Here is a 21,668-nt window from a genome sequence, read left to right as displayed (position 1 = left end):
TGATTTTTATACATTTTCCTAGCAGCTGGCATCACTTCAAGGTGAAGCAAGGGCCTCCAGCTGCTGCCATCTTTGTTTCCCATAATGCCTCTGGGCCACACATGGGGCTCAGCGACATGCTTAGGAAATCATGATGGCCAGCGACTGCAAGTGGACACTTTCCTCTGCCGTGCATCCAGCCACCAAGAAAAAGGAGAGAAAAGACTCCTCCTGCTGCTGTCTGATATTTATTTATAAGTTGGGGGGGGGAGGTAGGAAGGGCAGTGGTAAACTATTGTGGGGGGGGAGGTCAGGGAAGACAACACGAGGGCAGCAGGAAGCCAACGTAAGGGACCCAGCTGGGAACAACCTTGGGAGTTGGGAAAGGGTGCATGCTTGTATGTCTGAACGGATGGGGAGTCTGTGTATGTGAGAAAGGGAGACAGAAAGGGTTTGGGCGGCGGGATTTTGGAGGGACCCTGGAAGAGAGTGGGTATGTTTTTTCATGTACTTCCAGTAAGGGGAAGAAGGAAGGGATGTGTGTGTGTGCATGTGTATGCATGTTGGGTACATGAGTTGCTTGTTTTTGTGTGAGTGGGTGGTGATCGAAGTTGAGAGAGAAAAAGAGATGGGTGGTGGTGGAATGAACTGGCTGGGAGATGGGGTAGGGAGGGAGAAAAAGAGTTTGCCTTCTGTGAAATATTTGATTTGCACCCAGCCTTTCTACCAAGAAAAATGGTACTCAAGGCAGCTTACAAATACAAACATAAATAAAACTTGAATAAAAGAATAATAAAGAAATAGGTTTCTGATGGTGCAGAAAACTGGGTTAAAAGGAGTGGCTTTGAGTGTTGGGGCTCAGATCCCTCCTCTACCTTGCACTCAGTCTTTTGGACAGGTTACTTGAACTTTGTGACTAGCCATGCCTCCCATGGCAGCCATTTTGTGGTGGCACCTAGGACAGCTTCCCAACTTCCAAATGTGCCCATGGGCCCAAGAATGTTGTGGACCCTTGACTGTGGGCACAAGAGTGGTTGGTTAAAAAGTCACTACTCTGTGATAAGGCATTTATGTGGGAAGTTGTTTTATACCAGGCCAGACTTGGCCAATATTGCTTTATACCAGGTCCAGATTGACCAATATTGTCTCCTTGGATGAGCAGCAGTAATGCTCCATGGTCTTAGGCAAGAGGGAGGACTGTGTCATCGCTTGTTACCTGATCTTTTTAACTGAAGAAATTGGGGGTGGAACCTAACACTATTTTCTGCTGAAGCCCTGCTCTGCTCTGCCACTGAGCTACGGTCCCTCCCCAGTGTTCAATAATGTGGCTTTTGCACCTTTACTCAATGCTTCTAGTGGTGGAGAAATTACAAGAGCTATTCGCTATGCAAGTTGTTGGGTGTTCCAGTGACCTGACATCCCCAGGATAGGGAACAAAAATTTTCATGATTGTCTCTGTGTGCTGCCCTATTATAGAGGGGTGTGTGTGTGTGAGAGAGAGGGGGGGGGGAATGTGAGAGTGTGCATGCATCTGTCTTGTCCCCACTTATCCATTTATGCAGCCCCCAAAGGGTCGCATAGAGGCCAATGCAGCCCCCTGCCTCAAAAAGGTTGCTCACCTCTGACATACGTTAACATCTAAAATTAGATTCCATGTTGCAGGTTAGGTTAAAGGTGGTTCCCTGGGCCTGAACTATGGCTGTGCACAACCTAAGAAATTGAGAAGGCAGGCAGTAGTTTAACGGCTGACTGCCAGAACACTGGACCAACAGGAGCAGCAGATGTCACAATAGGAGGGACCTCTTGGGCTTTGGCAATGTGGGTGACTTGAGCTCCCGAGAGACAGCTGCCAAAGTCTAGGCCTCCGTTCACCCATGCCAGACCTCTCAAGCATCTTCCGTTTTGCCTGCCGCATCCGCCTAGCCATAAAGTGTCCTTTTGGGTTGAGTGTGAGGCTGCACAGCGGAGAACTGTCTCAAGGGTACCAGGTGCCAGCCAGCTGCTTAGCCGCTCCTAAGGGGTAGAGCCAACAACTCCTTCCAGAGACTCCCAACACTTCGTGTACCTACTGGCTTTTTTTCACATGTTGACTGTACTTCTACACCACTGAGAGAACCTCTTTGGGGTAGTCAGCAGGGTGTTACATGTTAGAAATGAACCCATTGAATGTATTTACAATGCTTTGCAAAGGCCAGTACAGCTGCTTCTGTTGAAAGGGGCAGGATGGCTTGAGGGGCTAATGTCCCATCAGATTTAGGTAGAACCAGTAACTTTGTTTGGCTTTCTCCAGTTCCAGCCTGGGGTTTTTTACTCAAGGCTTGCAAACAGTAATTCAGGCACTGTTTGAGTTTACGATCACGTGTTTTGGACTTTTTAAACTCAGGGTTTAGGGCTTAGCTCGGTTCAAGTCGCTGCTTTTCAGTTTTCAGATATGTCTCAAAAACAGATTTGTTTTTAATCATCTTTATATGCATGTAAGCTGCATTTGTTTATGTTAATAACCTACCATATCCCCGAGGCTCAGGAAAAGCACAAATCCTTTCCTAGTCTGTGAAGATGACTGCGATTCCCAAGCCCAAGAGAGGGGAAATTTGCCCAGTGCCATTTGGTGGCTCCACAGCTGGTGGGGATTTGAACTAAGGTCCACCAGTTCACACTGTAAAATTACACCCCTTCCCAACCCACCTTTTTAATGTCTGCCTTTCAGATTCAGAATGTCTCAATTTCTACTTTGCAAAGACAGGGGGTTAGGGGATTATTTTGCACACAGAGCTTTGAAGTGATCATGCAAAAGGTAGGAAGATCGACTCGGACTGCTTGCCCTATTACCACTGCTCAGGCCTCTGGGTTCAGCATGGAACCTTTGAAGAAAATTTGATTATAAAATCAGTACTCCCATGTGCTAATGCTCAGACAAGTGGAGTTTGTCACATCAAAGGCAGCCTTCCCCCCAGCCGCTGAAGGCATAATTGGACCCCTAGCAAAAGTAAAGCGGCCCCAAGGAGAGATAATGCAGAGGCTGCTTCTAACACAATAATTGGGATGATTGTCTTGTTCCAAAATGTAAGTTATTTGCTACACACACAAGGTCTCATTTTCCAGTCAGCATCTGAAGCAGACTAGATCAGTGGCTAATCAAGTTAGGTATTCCCTTTGTGACACACTCCGGCAGCAGGCAATTTGCATGGAGCAGAAGAAAAATTTCACCTGTTCCAGAACTTGCTTCAGTTTAGGCATATTCTGTTCTTCACAAGGCAGCAGTTTTGTGGGTGAGGAGGGGTGTGGATAAGGTTCTCACACAGCCAGAGGCTCAGCACTTTCCCATTAGATCCTTCAGTGAATTACAGGCATTATGATATTGGATGGTAGACTTTTTTAAACCAAGCCTTTATTCATAGCAGCCATGCAAGTGATAGGTGGAAGACTGGAAGTTCAATAGGGCTGGGTCCACTACTGAAGACTGGAAAATGTGCCAGCCAGCTGCTTAGCCGCTCCTAAGGGGTAGAGCCAACAACTCCTTCCAGAGACTCCCATTATTTTATTGGGCAAATAATGTTTTCACAGCTTTAATGGGAGCATCGGCAGCAAGGACGGGGAGCCTCCACCCCAAAGGCCAGATACAGCCTTCAGGGGTTCTGCATTTGGCCCTGAATCTGGTGGGAGATTCAAGACAGACGCTTCTTCACACAGCACATAAACGATGGAGTTCACTTCCACAAGATGTAGTGGTGGCCAACAATTTGGATGACTTTAAAAGGGGATCGGACAAATTCTTGGAGAAGGCTATCAATGGCTACTTGTCGTGATGGCTGAATGCAGCCTCCAGTATCAGAGGCAGGATGCCTATGTACACAAGTTGCTGGGGAACATGGGTGGGAGAATGCTTTTGCACTTGTATCCTGCTTGTAGTTTCCCTGTGGGCAGCTGGTTGGCCACTGTGTGAAACAAATGCTAGACTAGAAGTCCCTGGGTCTGTTCCAGCATGGCTCTTCTTATGTTCTGATATAATCTTCTTTCCCAGACTCCACCCCCTATCCCAGCAGGGAAAAGGCACTTACTTCCAATCAATAGCTGATCAGAGATGAACTTTTCCCTGCTAGGAGAGGGGGGCAGAGACTGGGGAAGAAGCTTCTAAGTGATTTAAGGTAAAATCCTGTGCATATTTAGACAGAAAAAAAGTCCTACAACCCTGCAGCATGCTGGCTGGGGGATGCTGGAAGATGCAGGACTTTTTTCTGTCTAAACGTGCATAGAATTGTGTCCTTATTCCTGCTTGCTTCTAAATAGACATTCTGTCTGGCCCTGCTTTCTTCTGAGTAGACACTTGGTTGATGCTATTTGAAGCCTGCTTGCTTCTGAACAGACATGCAGAAGTCTTGTCCTGCTTACTTCCAAGTAGTCTTAAAATTAGCAATAATCAGATTTGGGCCTAAGAGCTTTCCTAGATTGGAATTCGGGGCTCAGACTGAAAAAGGTTCCCCAACCATGATCTACAGAATGTTCTGAGGGTGGGAAATGGCTTGGGGATAATGAGTTTATGTCTCTTCAGTAGGAACAAGAGGGAGATAAAAAGATTTTTACCATGTTTCAAACTTGCCCCAAATGATTAGTGTGGCTAAATAAATGCATGACAGAAGTTGATGCCTCTGGGTAAAAATGTGGCCCATATGCTATGGATTGTATCCAGTGGTCGCATTGCACTAATGGAAAGTGCTTCTGCTCAAGCAAGGCACCTGGTTTCTGGCAATCCCTCCTACCTACTGTAGCCATTCCTGCTATATCTCACACTGTTCCAGTGGTTCCCGCAATACACAGGAGCATCTTTTGTGTGCGTGTGTGTGTGGGGGATAGCAGGGGGGTCTGAAATGGGTAGCAGAGATCAGTGAAAATTGGGTGCTCCATTTTGCACATGCAGAAGGACTTTTTGCTAGTGCAAAGCTGCCATTGGATACAACTCAATGTTCATGACTAACTTAAGTCCCACTGAGTTAAATGAATCTATTCTAAGTGTGATTAAAACAGGATCCAAACCAGGATGCATAAAGTGGTTACCTGATTTATCAAATGGGATAGCCATTTGTCAAGTTCAAAAAAATCTTTCTACTCATGACATCTTTCATAACTAGTATGTATGCAACCGGTTCTTCTGTTTTGAAAGGTCAACCCCTATTTTTGCAGACATGTCTATTTTATCACTATTTATTATATCCTTTATATTGGTATTTATACGCTGCTTTCAGACCACCAGAAAGAGCTTACAAGTAAGTGCTATACCTCGCTCATCTCTCAGTAGGTTTGAATCCTGCTGGGACATTTTGGAACTCTTTGGCTACTGAAGAATTGGGCAAACAAAACATTTCTTGGCTCACAGATCCCACGAGACTGTATTGCGCCAGGATATCAGCGTGCTGCCTCCTGGCTCAAGTGAGACATTCCGCTGGAAAGGCGGAGGAAGAAGGCCAACCTAGCCACCAGCCACAACTCCCTGAGAAGGCCCCTCACGCTTCTGAAGGCCAGCAATTTACCGAATTAAAGACGCTCAGTAGACGGTTTGCTTGGTGCTCTTTATAGTTATTGCTCGAGTGAAGGGGCAAATACAATGGTATTCAAAACACAGCTTGCTTTTGGAGTGCATGTTTCATGCACTCCAAGAGCATAATGAGCCGTTACATTATTCTTCAGCAAGTACTGGCCTCTCAATACAGTGGGCTACTGTTCTTCCTTTCCAATGCAATTCAGCAGGATTTTTATCTAGTCACGGGCTCTCTCCATACAATGAAACATTTCTTCTTCTTCAAAAGAAGGATAAAAACTGAAATAACTTCTGGCAATAGAAGAAGTTCGTAAATCTGTGTTGTGTTTAACTGATTCATCAACCTAATGTGTTTTTTAAAGCAAAACAGCTTATAAATTCATTTTGCCTGGTATCTTAAGCCCCGGGGAGACGCATTAATCCAACCAGAATCACCACTGTTCATTTAGTACACTGAAAGTAGAAACACAGATATCTGAAGGTAGGTATTACAAATATACAGGCAGAAGAACTGTCAGGGAAATAAACCTAACATAAAGATGAGTCAGACATACAATCCTAAGCCTAGAAGCTGATCCCGTTTCCTAAAAGCAGTGTAAATGCTACCTGGGTGCACCTCTCATCAACACCACAGATGAAAATAAAAGTTTAGTCCCTTCTGCAAGGCACTAAACGATTGCGCATGTCAAACAGCTCCTATCCCTATACAGTCCCTTAAAATAATTAGTCCGAAGATATCTATGATGACATCTGCCATATTGAAATTGTAGTCAAGCTGAAGTTATATTTGGCATGAAATATCATCGGCCCATATCGAAAAAGAGAAAAGACACCCTTACAGAAGACAAGCTGTGTGTTTTTTACAATGATGAGTCAATCCCCGTGGGTGGGGCAAAGAGTAAAATTAATCATATTGGGTAGAATGCAAAACCAATATAATTACACACATGTAAACAATTCCTGTGATAGCAAGTGATGCTGGCAAAAAATGGTTTCCAGTTTACCCTGTCATTCAAACAACATGGTTTACTAGACTTACCACCCTTCCACCCCCCGGTTATGCTTAGTTTCTGCTTTGATGCTTAAATGCTAAAACTGTAACATGGAACTCTCCAATACTATTATTTGATATTTGGAGAAACCTAAACACGACCTCACAGCTGAACACTGTTGATTAAATCAGGCACATACTAGATCTGAAGATAGCCTTAGTGGAAGACACACCTAAGCTGCAGTTTCTTATCTATATTCCATTAGAGATCAATCTACAGACTGAAAAAACAAATATGTTTTTAAGGTCTCCTCATGATAGAATGCATGTATGAGTCCCACCATGTCAGTAAATATATAGTGTACGCACACAGAAAGAGCCCAACCCTATGCACATTTCTTGAGTCAGTCCCATCAATTTTAACTGAACTTGTTTCCAATTAAGCATGCTCCGGATCACAGCCTGAAATCTGCTAAAACCCACTGGTTTACAGAGAAGACTTTTAAACCCTCATTCTCTGGATCCAAAACAACAACAGAACATTTCCGGTATGCACAAAAGATACAGTGAAAAATAAGATAACTTCTATACAGTTAGAGCTGACACATTTCAGAGGTAGATAGGATCGGACTATCTGGACCAAGATAAACACTAGACTGTTGAGAAAAAGACATCTCCCCCCACAAACCACACATTTCCTTTCTCAAAAGACAGTTGTGCTTTGCTAATCTCCTTTCCTCAGTTGTGTCCTCCTGGGGGCACCTTTTATCACTATTCATCTTGCAGAACAGAGGATCTGCCAAAAAAAATATGCAGAGAAGTCTTGGTAGTAGGACAAGGTTTGGAATTCTAATTGATGCATGCTTTAAATTGCTACTGCCAGGAGGGGCTTAATCAAAGCAGGTTCTTGGGCTACAGAAAAGACAGCCCAGACAACCCCCAGTCCCTTTGAAGCAACTGACCTTGAACCTCTAAGTATGCATCCAGATATACGCGAAAAATTACATACAATGTGCAAACAACACTTGGGCTTTTTTCTTCTTAAAGATACACAGACTTCTTAAGGGGCACTCGCTCCCGGGTATGGAAAATTGGTTCCTTTGATGTTGTTTCTATGTTCAGCCTGTGTTCGTTTGGAAAAGATGAGCGGACAGTACGATCCATTATTGGCTGAAGAGGACGGAAATTGTCCACCATCCTCTTCTCTTCCTCTCCATCAGGGGTAAAGAGCAGCATCCGAAACACCTCGAGCTGGGAATGAGAAATGGCAAAGTCAGGAGTGGGGCAGGGAGGAAACAAGACTATACTCTCTCTCTGAAACTCTTTGAGGACTTTAATGATGATCAACAGCTGCTGATAATGGTTCGGTTCTCATCCAGAGCTGAGAAAAATGAGACTTGGCTGTTCTTTGCAATCTGGAGACAAGCCTCCATCTATATCATTTGCAGTGTGTCATCCCTGAGAATGTGATGAGTCCAAGACATTCAAAGGACGGTGGCGTGCGATCTCGAAACCAATCCTTCTGCATTCTTAACCTGCCTTGAATTTCAGTTTCAAGCATTCAGGTGAGAACGCTTATGGTTTTGGTTGGTCCCAATGATGATATTGTTTTGCTGCCCCTGTTAGGATCAGGAAGCATTTCGCTTTACTTTCCATTGACCTTGAATCTCTCTATCGGGCAGTCTTTAAAATCCTCATACTTGGGACCAAAAAAGATGTATAGGATTGCACCCTCCGTGTTACATGTTTAGATAGCATGCTGGGAGTAGGATTTTTTTCTGTCTAAACATGCACAGGATTGCACCCTAAGTGTGTCACTTGCAACTGCAATCACTTTAACCTTTTTCACCCTTCTGTGGACCTGAAGAAAACTGGCCCGGCCTTCAAAAACTACTATCAGCACCAGGAGGGAAAGGCTGAGGTCGCAATGAAAAGTAGCCGCCCCTCATGCCTGCTTTGTTCATTTATTTACGTGACTGCAAGTGATGGGCTTTAGCATCATGTCTAGTTTATTTTTTACATTTATATCCCACCTTTCTCCAAGGAGCCCAAGGTGGTGTACACAATCCTCCTCCTTTCCTTTTTATCCCCACAACAACCCTGTGAGGTAGGTTAAGCTGAGAGTCAGCGACTGGCCCAAAGTATAGAAATCGGGTCTCCCGAGGCCTAGTCCAACACTCTAACCATTGCACCACACTGGCTCTGAAACATAAAAGCCCCACAATTTGAAAAAGTAAAGCTTTGCCTTCCTACATGCATCCTTACAGTGTTAAATATTTCTGCAGGGATTATTCAGAAGGAGGTGCCTTCTGTACTGCTCACACAGGTAAAAATAAATTAACATTGAACTCATAAATATTTTTGCTGTAACAAGGGCAACATTTTAGAAGACAACGAGTTACTGGTAAGCAACAACTAAGTCCATATTCTTCCATCTGCTTTCCCACATCCAAACCCAGTAATACAACAGACACAGACGATGTGTTTCCATTTCATGTACCTGATCTTCATCAACCTCTATTGCCCTCTTCTTGATGATCCAGGTGACAGACTCTGAAAGCGGTGGGGTGGTCAAAGATCCTGCATACGTCCAATAATCTGGGCATGATGGCAACAAGCAGGACGGGTCAAATTCATCAAATTCAACCAGAGCATCCTAGCAAATTCAAGCATCAGGATCATTATTAGTTTGGGTTGTTTGTAAAGAAATCCCTGCTTGCACTTTCCTGGGTTCCATCCACCAAGCATGGAGAGAACATCCCCAATGCAAGGATGTCTGTGCTATCACCCAACAACGTTTTGTGAATGGCAACTGTTAACAGTAATTATCACTGTCTGTACTTTCTGCATTTTTGTTCCTTCTGAAAACACAGTTTACATCACCACCACCACCACCCTCACCACCCTGATACACAAGTGTATATAAATCTGTCAGTTTGAAGTTAACACTTCATGCATCTGATGAAGTGGACAGCTTCCAGAAAAGCTTGTTGCAGAATACATGTTTGACTCTTTAAGGTGCCATAAGATGCTTGGTTGTTTTTACTGCAACAGACTAACATGGGAAAATGCAACATTCCGGTACACTTGTCAATGATCGTGATTGGCCGCGATTTTCTGTGGAGTGCACGCTCCATGGCAAACCCATGACTGCCCCTGCATAATGTGTGGAATGGATACTGAACAGCAATTCATGTTAAAACTCGTATTACCTTGTGCTTAATTGAAGGTAAAGCATCCACTAAGTTCTGCAGCCCACTGTGACTGGCTCCAAGCTGTTAAGGCAGAGATAGAAACACGGTGTTTTTTCTTACCGTATCCAGAGATGAAAGATTTTGCTCAAACTCCTATGACTCTATGCCATTTCTCTTTGATGTACATAGGTGAAATGTTTTCTGGTACCCCATATTTGTTTGTTCCCACCCATTCTCCCCACCAATTGTATCCCTCTCTGAATCTGGACAAGAAAACAAGAAAAACAAGAAGACAAGAAAAATATAAATAAAATAACTGACTTGCCACCGAGAGGTTACTTATAACTGCTCAGGTAATGAACTGTGCCAGAAGTTCGTCACCCCCTTTCCCTTTCTTCCTATGTTTCCTTTGTAACTCCATTTATTCCTCCTTCCTCCTGCCCCATGTGCCTGATGTATATAATTGGTCTAGTTAATCAACAGGATGTATCCTTACTTATTATTGAAATATAAACACACACACCATTCAACAAACAAAAACTCAAAAACGTTACTTCAAAGGTGCTTACCATGTAAAGAAATGTCTCTACACTTTTAAAAATAATGGTTCAGAACAAATCATTGGGAGCTTAGTTCTACTACCCTCATACCTTCAAAAAGACTCCAATCACAGCCAGACCATTATCCTCCATAATAGCTTCTTCAAAACTCTCATATTTACAAGAATTCCAGTGTACTAAATGCAGCTGGAAAAAACAAAGAAAACCATTGACTCTTTTTCTTCCCAAAGTGTAATGAATTGGGTATTGGCCTCAAAGGCCTTGGAATGGAGTCCTGAGCCTGCTTTCTCGGCTGCCCAAGTATGGCCCCCCAGAGGACACATAGCCACACGGCTACTGGCCAGATTTGCCCCTCAGCTGTCACCATCAGCAGCCATTCCGTCAGGCCGCACAGAGGGAGATGAGAGTGGGAAGCATGGCCGTTCTGATTTCCCCCTCCTCCCGCCTTTTTTCCTTGTGTGCCATATCTTTTTAGATTGTAAGCCTTGCAGGCAGGGGCTCTCTTGTTTTTCTGGTTATATGTAAGCCACTCCAAGAGCTATTTTGGCCAAGGAGCGGGATACAAATTCTTTAAATAAACCAATATGTTGACAGAACACAAACAGAGGAGTTATAGCAGACATACAGGTCCTGGGAACAGCATTAGATACTGGCCCAGTTCACGTGTAACAGCGCTACCATTTTGCATCCGGTTTAGCAATCCCAGGAACATCCCTCCCTCAACAACTTGCTGGATTATTGAGGGAGAAACAACCCAGAGTTTTACCCCAACAACAAACCATAGGTTAAAACTCTGTGGATGGTTTCTCCCTCAACAATCCAGAGAGCCAGGTTTGGCCATCACAGCAAACAACCTGGGTCAAAGCAGAAGTGGCAAGAGGGAGGGAGGCAGCGTGCTCGCTTGCGCACTGCCTCAGCCACCCATGAATTGTCATTACGTGCGAACTGGGTGATTTTACTTCCTGGGGAAACAAATGCTTTTGTGAACAGTCCCTGGCAAGGCTCATGGGCATATTATATCCTAGGAACTAACTTGAAGCAAGTCTCCCATACACACAGCAAACCGCTTCCCTCCTCTTACCTCTGCTGGGAAGACCTTGCAGTCAATCGTGTGTTCAGAGCCCCACTCGCTGATGGCTCCCCAGTGAAAGTGGAACTGCTTCAGCCTGTAGTTGTTTTCCAAGGGGCCTCCTGTAATAACTTACATACAAAAGAAATGTCTCAGGTGTAGGCTGCAATGCCATACGCACATACCTGAGACTAAGACCCACTGAACGCAGTGGGATTTACTTCTGAGCAGAGATAAGTATAGGATTGTACTGTTCAAGTGCATCACATACATACACTCCTCACCTTGAAAGTAACAAGACAGCTTTTAGCATATGCCACGTTTAGCAAGCTGACATCGACCCAGTTTGCAAGTAACAGCTGCAAATCATGGATTAATTAACCACTATTTGCTGGGGTTGTGTGCCGCTCCCATTTTGAATATGAAACCTCTGATCGGAGATTATTTTGCGATGTGTGAACTCCAACATTATGACCCGGTTCACACGTAACAACTCAGGGTACAGTTTAAGTATGGGTTGCTGTTGAATTGTGGGTTGTTACATGCAAACCCTGCACTATGGTTTAATGATGGGTTATTAACCATTAACAATTCAGAATTCACATTCCAACAACAATCCATGGGTTCTCTTCCAGGGTTGTTCGTGGTTAACAACCCATAGTGCAGGGTTTGCATGTAATGATGACCCACAATTCAATGCCTGTAGGCTAATGATTCTTAGATTAACTGTGGGTTATTTAACCCATGATTAATCCATACTGTCCGCGTTCACAGGTCATGAAATAACCTCCAATCAGGCTGATCAGAGGTTGCGTATTCAAAATGATGACAGCATGCAGTGGGCACGCGACACAGCAAATCACGGGTTAATTAACCCACAATTTACTGATGTTATGTGCAAACAGGCTCACCTTAGATCAGAGACACCTGACAGGTGGGGAACAAATGTAGAGGCAGAATCTCCCTGACTCTCCTGAAACAGTACACTTTTGGCTGCAGTGTATGGATGGTGCAAAAAACAACAGCACAGAGATGCAGGGGTCTGAAGCAGATCTTGGCTTTGTGCATAAAGCACGTCATGCTGGTGGTAGTGATGGTGAGAAGGGCTGTTGTGACACTGGCAAGAATTTTGCAAGCACATCCTTCTAACTGGAACAAACATTTCCGCTTTAGGACAGGGACATTAAACCTTTTAGCCCAAGAACCAAATTCCATGTTGGAAAAGCTCATGGGGGCTGCATTCCAGAGGCAGGTGGGGCTGAAGGCAAAAAAGGCAGGGCCAAAATACCAAAAATATCAGCATATTTGAGCATAAAGCTATTACTGCCAGTCACTAAGCCTTAGGAGAGGCATTTTGATCTTTTAGAAAGGGGGAGAATCCATGCAGAAGCCGGGAAAACACCAAACAATTGGTGGTTGGGGGAAAGGGGTGTGGGGTGTGGGGCCAGGACCATCTGGGGAATCCCAGAGGGCCATACTGGGACCCCAGGTGAGCCAGATTGGGATCCTAGGCCTGAGGTTAGAAGAAAAGCCACAGCAAGGCTTGCAAAAACATGGTGAAGATGCACCGTATGTCTCCTTTGCATGTGTAAACAAGTTCCTCCTGGTTGGCTCACTGCGATATTATAGGATGCCTACACCCACAGTATCCAAACATAGTCCGTGCATTGATGCTGTGATCTGCCAGCGATGCTTCTGGAATCCTGGCAAATATCGGTGACCACAAAAGTCACAGCTATTCTTGGACTTCTTGTTGCACCACACAAACTAACATCTTGTATGCTTACATAGATGTGAAGCTCACTGCAGTGGAGACTGGTGGCTCTGAGGTTAGTGGAGTGGGGAATCCACTTCGGGTTTCAGTCAGAACTCTAAAGGAGCTACCCAACCTTTGATAACTCCTTGAGAGTTCTGGCTAGTTCTGACTGAGACCTGGAGCAGATTCACCACCCCACTGACCTCAGAGCCACCAGCCCCTACTGGCCCACTGATTGGGGCAGCACCTATGTTCAATTAAATTCATTCCGGATCATAGCTTATATTTTAAATCCACAATGCCAAGAAATTGCTGTTAAAGTAACACAAGCATTCTTGTGACATGTTTGCTTAGAAAAAGTCTAAATCCATATATGAGGTTTTCAACAGGAATTATTGAGTAATTTATTTATTTATTTTTATTTTATTTATTCCATTTCTATACCTCCCAATAGCCGAAGCTCATTTACCACTGATTGCAACTGTCCTCTGCTACATTCCTTCTCTGCAGGGAGGCCGGAAGCAGATTAAGCCTAAAATGTCAAGCGCATCTGCTGGATACCTTTAAGTGATGATGCAGAATCTAGGCAGAAAGAACTGTCCTAAAGCTTTTTGAATGTGGGATAATTCCTTCTGGAAACATAATCCTACCTCCACATATAGATTTTCTTTGCTAGGATGGCAGCTGCATCTCTTTTTTCGGCCCACGTATGAACAACCAAATAAAAATTCTCCGTTACCTAATGAAGCCACAACAGAGTCCCTTGTAAGAGATTAAAAATGGGACATTAATGCCTTCTGGTGCTGCTTAGTCTGTTACTTTCTAGCGGTAAATCATGTGGCAATCTATGCCAGCCCAAACCCACCTACACAAAACAGCTTTGCTTCTTCCTCACCACTTCCTCCAAATCATTTCCTTCCAGGGAATGGACAGAAAAGGGTCAGAATGTTTGCAGGAAATTTTGAGAGAACATAGCAGAGAAAGAAGCTGAAATTGACTGCCCCCTTGTGGTGCAAAAGTACTTCTGCACCTAAGTAATGTGCATACAACACAAAACACAGTTAATTTCCTTCTAAATTGCTCAACACTGTTTTCATTCACATGTGACCACAGAACAAGTTCATCCTTTGAACAAACCTGCACACACAAAGCAGAATTCCAGGGACGCTTGGTATCTGCCACCTGCTGTATGCCAGTAAATAAGTAGTTCCTAAACTTTAACGGGGGAGCAGGAAGAGCAAGCGAGCGTGCTGCAATAGAATTTAGCCTCTCTTGGGACACAACCTTCCAGTTTTTGCAAAAAGGTAGCAGCTCCAAGTCCACATTAGGGCAATACCTTTATTAGGCCAACAGAATGTCGCAAGGTGTGCAAGCTTTCAGATTCTTCAGAACTCTTCATCAGGTTAGACAGTAAGAAATTGGGAAGAAATAAAGTTGGCTGATATTGACGCCATGGAGTCTGCTACCTCCTACCACATTCTATCTTAAGACTGTGACTAAATGCAAACTCCATGGTTTCACCATCAGCCAACACCCCCGCCCTGCTTTGTTTACCACCAAGCTTGATGAAGAGTTCTGGAGAACGTGAAAACTTGTACACTGTTTTGTTACCTTTTGGTTGGCCAAATAACAGTATTGCCCTAAGATGGATTTTGGAAAGCTCCTTGAACCAAGATGTTAAAGCCCTTGCAGAGTCTTAACAGCTGGCAATCCACAACATTTCTGTGATTCACTGGGCAGTCCTTCTAGCTGCATTTTGGAATTGCTGCCACCTACAACAGATGATGAAAACATTGCATGTCCATTATTGACCAGCGGATGGCAACAGTGTAGGCACAACCACCATTACATACCTGTCCAACACCTTGATTTCTCATGGTCTCTTCTGCTTGGCTTTCATTCTATGCCCAGCAGCAAAACTAGCCTCATCTTTGGCATGGATGTCTATGTGGCTGTTGTCTATGTCCTTCTAAACTCATGCTGCTCTATTCAGCTTCCTACATTGTTCTTCCTTCTTCCTTTTATTTTTATTCCATTCTTTTTTCTTCTTCGCTATCTGGATCTTTCTTTTTTTTTGAATGGCAGAAACAAGCAGAGAGAAAACAAAGGAAGAAAAGAGCACCACAGGTAAATGAGAAAGAAGCGAAAATTAGGCATTTAGGATTCAGAAAACAAAGAAAAAAGGAGTTATAGTAAAGCAAGGCTGTCTTTTTAGTGCCATCCCAGTCCAACTCTCATCGAAATGAACGGGGTTTGCATCAGTGGGAAAAGATGGAGAAGGTGCATTTGTTAATTTTTGGCTTGAACTTCACATTCTAAATAATGCAATTACATTGGGCTGGGTGTTTATCTAGCACATGAATCTATTTATATATTGAGAAGAGAAGGTAGTTATAGGCACCAAAACATTCAATTCAAAATAATGATATGAATCTGAATGACTTCAAAGCAAATCTAGAGAGTAACAGCAGTTAAAAGAAGAAACCCGCAAAGAACCTGCACATGTAAGCAACTGAAATGTATACAGCAAAGTTACCCCCGTATTAGGCTGAGAAACTTGAGCAAGAGTCCCTGGATAGAGAATGCAGAGGAACCAGAGGGAGCATTTGATGAATGCTCCTGAAGTCATTCATCAAATGAGACTGTGTAATAGTCCATTGTGCAATGTTTCTTAGCAGAAGGTGAAGAATGAAGAACAAAGGTATAGGGCAACAGAAAAATTGAACATCAGGACACGAAAGAATTAAGCTCAGAGAGACCACAGGTGTGAAGCAATGCCATTTCTTTCTGCTGGCAGTTCTGTCAACTTTTCCCAATATTTCTTCTCTATTTTTAATATATGAGAAGCTTTCTTGAGCAGCCTACACAGATGAGCAAGAAGCTGCCTTGTACCACTTGGATAACTGGACTTCATCAAAATGCTTTGCAACATCGGACTTACTTAAGGAGCACTAGTAGATGTTCTTCTAACCATACAGAAACCGTGTGCAACAAAAAATCACATTTGTATTCTAAGCCAGACAGCTTATTTTGGAGCCGATATCTTACCTGTTTAAACAGAAACACCCATTACAACTTTAAGTATAGAACACTTTGTTGCAGTGAACTAATAAAGCCTGCCGTTTATTTGAAAGGGAAAAAAGAGCACTTACAGTGCTAGGGAAGACAGCTATATTGAGTTCAAGTTTAAATAATTCCAAGGACAAGAAGAGCAGAACATGCTTTGCTAAAAGGCCGGCACCTATCTTGCCTTCTAGATATTTTCAAGTACATTGTTCAAAAGCTTATCTGTTAAACACAGCCAAAGTGATAAGCAGCCTTTTATTTCATTAATGTTTAATGCTGCAGTTATACCTTCCACTGGGGAATACGCAAGCACAAAACCTGCTCATGGACGACATCACAGCTTTTCTCCCAAAAATGGACAGGTAACAGCTGAGGTTTGAAAGGGTGTCACAGGGTTTGAAACCTCACCCTATATACAGGATGTCAGCTGCTTCCTAGGTCTTATATAGATTGCATTTGACAGTGAATTGTAACACGGAGCAGACATTTTAGCAAGTCATACTGAAAAAAGGGAGGGGATAGAGTGCTTGACTAAGAATGGGGAGACCCTGGTTGAAACCCCTCCTCAGGCACAAAGCTCTCACCAAGACTTTGTGTTTCAGCCTAACCTACCTCGCAGGACTGTTGTGAACACAAAAATGAGGAAGGCCCATTTACACTGCCCCCACCTCTGCGGAGGAAAGATGGGATGAAAATGTAATTAATAAATAAGAAAAACCTTGAAGGTCAACTCTTGTGTTACATTTAAATATGCAGGGGCATTCTGTTACATCATTCCTGTGTCTCCGACGATAGTGATTATGAGAGTCTGAAAGTAAATGCAAAGTATTAATTTGCTCAGAGAGAAGAAGATTTATTAGCAGCTGCAGAGTTCCACCATTTACAAATACTTTTCATGAGCACCCTTTTCAGGTATAAAATGTTTTACTATTCTTGTCTGAAGTTATCACAACAACTTTATGCAGCAGTGCAGCTTTCCACAATGTGGTGCCTTCCAGATGTGCTGGGAGTTACAAACATAGGAAGCTGCCTTATACTGAGTCAGCCTTAGTCCATCTAGCCCAGTATTGCATTCACTGAGTGGCAGCAGCTCTCCAGGGTTTCAGGCAGGACAAATTCCCAGCCCCACCTGGAGATGTTGGGGAATTAACCAGGTACCTTCTACATGCAAAGCATGTGCTCCACCACTGAACCATGGTCCCTCCCCAAAGCTGATGATGGGAGTCAAACACATCTAGAGGGAACCAGGTTGGGAAGGCCGCAGTAGGGTTTGGGTATGAGATAACTGTCTCTCTTATTTCTTTATTGAAAAGATATTAACCCACTTTTCAGGGTGTGCTACCCTCACAAGACGCCTTACAATATTACAAAAACATGAACATACAAATTACAATTAAACACACAAAAACAGCTGCAGCAGCTAATTATTTTCAGGTACCAAATGCAGACTGGAATAAATGGGTCTTCAGGATTTGTTTTTAAGCCAGCAGTGATGAGGCCATACATATCTCCTGGGGGAGGGAGTTCCAGAGGTGTGGAACCACCACTGAGAAAGCTGCATCCCAAGTAACCCTAGCCTAATGGCTCCTGCTGGTGGACTAAAGAGTAAGACCTCTGACGCTGCCCTTAATGCATGGGCAGGTGCATACAGGTGTATGCAGCCCTTCAGATAAGGTGGTCCCAACCCATTTAGGGCTTTAAAGCCCAAAACCAGCATCTTGAATTGGGCCCAGAAACTAACAAGCAATTTAAAAGATACAGAATACACTCTTACATTTTAAATGTGTGTAGCAACTCTCACAAGTGTACACATACAAGCCTAATGCAAGAACGACCATTCACACTATGCATAGTTGCCTAGATTTTTTTAGATATAGGAAACCATTCTCCGGGATTCCTTTCGAGGCCCTTGTTTCTAAGCTCAATGTTTGCAACCGTACAGGCGACAAGCGGAATCCACTGTGCGAGAACTCACAGTACAGCTTACTTTTTAGCTGGTCTTACTTGATTTATCTGTGGAATCCTCAAACTCAACCAGGAACGAGTAGCCATTGTTCCACATATGGAGGCAAGTGGCTGGATCATAGCGTATTTCAAGGGGTTTAAGATGAGGGTCATAAACGCTGTCTCTCCACTGGATATTGATTGGAGACTGCCGTCTGCCCCCTGGAATTGTAATTGGGCTCTGCCATAAGGGATGCACTAGAAGAAGAACACACGGACAGGTTTCAACAATTTCTATGTATCTTGAATAATGTTTTTAGGCTGCTTGACCAGCAGAAGATGCTTGCAAATGCAGGCCATGATGCAAAGAATGGTGCAAATGGTTCCGAGAGCCCAAAGGGTTTTTTGTTGCAAAACAACAGTTCTGTAGTTTAGAAACAAAAGGGAATTTTAGAATCAGTTTGCAAAATGCCACGAGGGTCTGATATTAAAGACGTGCTAAAGTCAAATATCCCAGCAAGTGTGGTGAGCCTCCTTGGCTCGCCTAAAGTAGTTCTTTGGATCCTGGCCATAGCCTTCTGAGTAACAGTCACATTCAAATAAGCCAGTTTACAAAACTTATCAGTGAAAGAAATACACAGTTGCAATTCAGAGAGATGCTGCAATTAAATTTGCACCTTTGTCTCCTGCATTTGCCTGTAATTAACATGCTGCATTCTCCAAGAACGTATTAGGTTTCTGGACTGATATTATTGTATATTATTTCAATAAATTGATATGCTGCCTTGTCAACATCCATGATCTGTGCTCAGTTCCACCATTTAAATATATATACACCCCTCCTCCTCTCTCTTTACCTCAGTGCAACCTCAGAGATAGCCGGGATGCCAGTGTAAAGGAAAGCAAAACTACTTTTACAAGAAAGTCTGAAAAGAGTTTTACTCTTTTGCTGTAAAACAAAAGGATTATATGCCACACAAAGTATGCCTGTCTGTGTGTGGCATACAACCAAGAGCAGGTACCTGCTCAGCAAGGCAAAGAGGAAGGTGGCTTGAGAAAGAGTGCCAAAACCAGAGGTACTGTCAAACAAGGGCCACTCTTCCCACTGGGACATTTCCATGCTGGTAAGGGTTGTACCTGTTGGGTTTCTGCCTGTTGTGCAGTGTTTGCTACAGTAACATGTACTCCCAAGTAAAAGTATATCTTGTGCTATGGCTTGTTATAATCTATTAGCAAAGGAAACACTGATTGGAGGGGTGTGTAGAAACTGGATGACGTGAAGGGTTTTTTTATTTGTTCAAAGCATTCATATCCCACCCTTCAATGACCAAGGCAGCTTCTGTAAAATCATAAAACATCCACTATGATTTTTTTAAAAAAATCAAAAGCAGATGGGAGTTACAGAACTGGAAGAGGATTATTGGAGAGCAGGATGCTGCCTGAAAGGAATATGCCAGATTGGGAGGGGAATGTTGGTGAAAAAGCTATGAAAAAGCTCCAGCACGGTAGTGTGTTAAAGCAAAACCAATGAAGAAACCTCAAGACATCTGATCCCTTAAAGACAACATATTTATCTATTTGTTATTTAAAATATGTATATACTGCCCTTCATGTACTGGGCAGTGTACAGAATTCATTAAAGCAACAATTAAAACAAGCCACAATAAAAACAGAAAATCTACCAAGCGCAGGATTAAACACTAGAAAATGCCTGGTTAAACAGGTAGGTTTTTTTAACCTGCGCTGGTCGCACTGCCAGGCGCATAAGCATTCATAATCTAGAGCCCACTGGGTAAAATGCAAGAAGTCCACTCCTCAGTCGGTAGATGCAGAGAAAAATAATAGTTTTAGGCAGCAGTGGGACCAAAACCTACAAAGAAATAATGCTTGGGGTAGCCACGGATCTGTGACATTTCTATGCAGAAGCCACATGGGGGCAAGCAAAGACCAGAATGGGCCATTCTAGTGCAAAGGGTTCTCTTGTTAAGAAATGAGGGTGTAATATGGGTGGGGTGCGGGTTAGGAATCACGTTGTGTGTGTGTGAGTGAGATAATACATTCAGATTGCTGTAGATACCCCCATTTTAGGGGAACTGGGGGGGGGATAGCTGTGAGTCCTTTGGGTACAAAAAAAAGAGAGAGGAAGAAAATTTAAGGTGGGGGCAGACGTGTGGGGAATGAACTGAGAACCAAGGGGTGAAGAGAGTGTGTGTGTGTATGACTGCACAGGAAGGTAAAACATTAGGTTTGTAGATAACCCAATAAGGGACTCCATTGTTGGGGAAACTGGAGAAGATCCCACTGTGTGTGTGTGTGGGTGTGTGTGGAAAAGGAGGTGCAAAAGAGAGGGGAGGATACAGAGAGGTGGAAAATTTGAGGGGGCAGTGCATGAGGGGTAGATGGGGTGAAATGAATGGGGGGGGGGTTGATGCATCATTTATTTATTTATTTGAAAGATCTATAAACCGTGTTTCATCCCCAAAAGGATTTCAGGGCAGTGTTTATAAAACATAAAATACAAAATGGTAAAAAACAAACAATCTAAACTTCAAAAAAATCAGGAGACATAACATTCTTTCTACCAGCTAAAAAAGATGCAAACTTAAAAATATGTTTTAAAAATCGGACAGTTTGCTTTGAAATGCCTGTGCCAATTAAAAAAAACAAAAGTTTTCCACCTTTCACACCGGGGCGGCGGCGGCGGGGGGGGGGGGGGTGGCCTTATGGGGCTTCGGTGCAGGCCAGAATTTTTTCGGGGGGGGGGATTCTATTTTATTCTTTTACCTGTTTGCGATCTGCCCGAAGAACGCAAGTCATTAACCGGATTAAGAAAACGGAACCCCACACGCACTGGCCCGGGGGCAAGCCCCATGGCACCCGGGGGGCTGACCTCTCGGCAGTGACACAGCCCGCGAGAACAATACACGGAAGTAATGCACGGTAGCGTCAGCATGCGGTACATCAGCGGTATTTCGTAAGGCACCGAGCAGCAGCATAACGCAGCAACGGCGCAGGGCGGCGCCGCTCGGCGCCTCGCGCGGGCCCACCCTCGCAGGGGGCGAAACACGCTTCTCGACACATGGATGCCCCCGTCTGCTGGGGGCCCCCTCGGGGCGCGGGGCGCGGCGGCTGCCCTTCTCCGGGCGCCGCCGCAGGGGGCGCCGGGGAGAGCGGGGGGCGCCCGGGGGGGCCCGCGGCCGGGGCCTTCCCTGGGGCGGGCGACCAGCCAGTCACTCACCGCCGTCCCGGAGGCGGTAGGAGGCGCAGGCGCCGAGGCTGCAGCGCCGGGCGCGGGCGGCGGCGGCGGCCCCGCTGAGGCGAAGGAGCGGCCGCAGGAGCCGGGCCATGGCGGAGGCGGCGCGCAGGAGGCGGCGCGGGCGGCGGCGCTCCTCGGGCCCGGCCGCGACCGAGCGGCGCTCTCCTCAGCCGGCCCGGCTCGACTGGCCCGGCCCGGCCCGGCCCGGCCCAGGCGAGGCCGGACGGCCCCGCCCGCGCCTCTCCCCGGGAGGGAGGCTCTCCAGCCCCGCCAGCGCGCGCGCGGCCCGTAAAGCACGCGAGCGCGATGAAGCCGCGGAG

At 44.6% G+C, this 21,668-nt stretch overlaps 1 protein-coding gene across 2 annotated transcripts; it reads right to left on the bottom strand.

The window, feature by feature from the left end:
* Positions 1-5,943: 5,943 nt before the first annotated feature.
* CA5A (carbonic anhydrase 5A) lies at positions 5,944-21,559 on the bottom strand. 2 transcript variants are annotated; one of them, XM_084812811.1, is made up of 7 exons: positions 21,331-21,559; positions 18,153-18,350; positions 11,339-11,457; positions 10,348-10,443; positions 9,716-9,778; positions 9,004-9,159; positions 5,944-7,754 (listed from the first exon to the last, which is right to left on the bottom strand). In XM_084812811.1, the coding sequence occupies exons 1-7, from the start codon at positions 21,437-21,439 to the stop codon at positions 7,545-7,547; spliced, it is 951 nt and encodes a 316-aa protein (XP_084668937.1). In that variant the 5' UTR covers positions 21,440-21,559; the 3' UTR covers positions 5,944-7,544. The 2 variants fall into 2 exon arrangements, with proteins under 2 accessions (XP_084668937.1, XP_084668936.1); XM_084812810.1 differs by lacking the exon at positions 21,331-21,559 and adding an exon at positions 20,877-20,993.
* Between the last annotated feature and the right edge of the window lie 109 nt (positions 21,560-21,668).

This window comes from Heloderma suspectum, chromosome 8, assembly GCF_057233095.1.
Source record: "Heloderma suspectum isolate Gila_16-S chromosome 8, 16-S_ref, whole genome shotgun sequence".
NCBI classification, from domain to species: domain Eukaryota; kingdom Metazoa; phylum Chordata; class Lepidosauria; order Squamata; family Helodermatidae; genus Heloderma; species Heloderma suspectum.
This window is presented reverse-complemented; position numbering and strand designations above follow the sequence as displayed.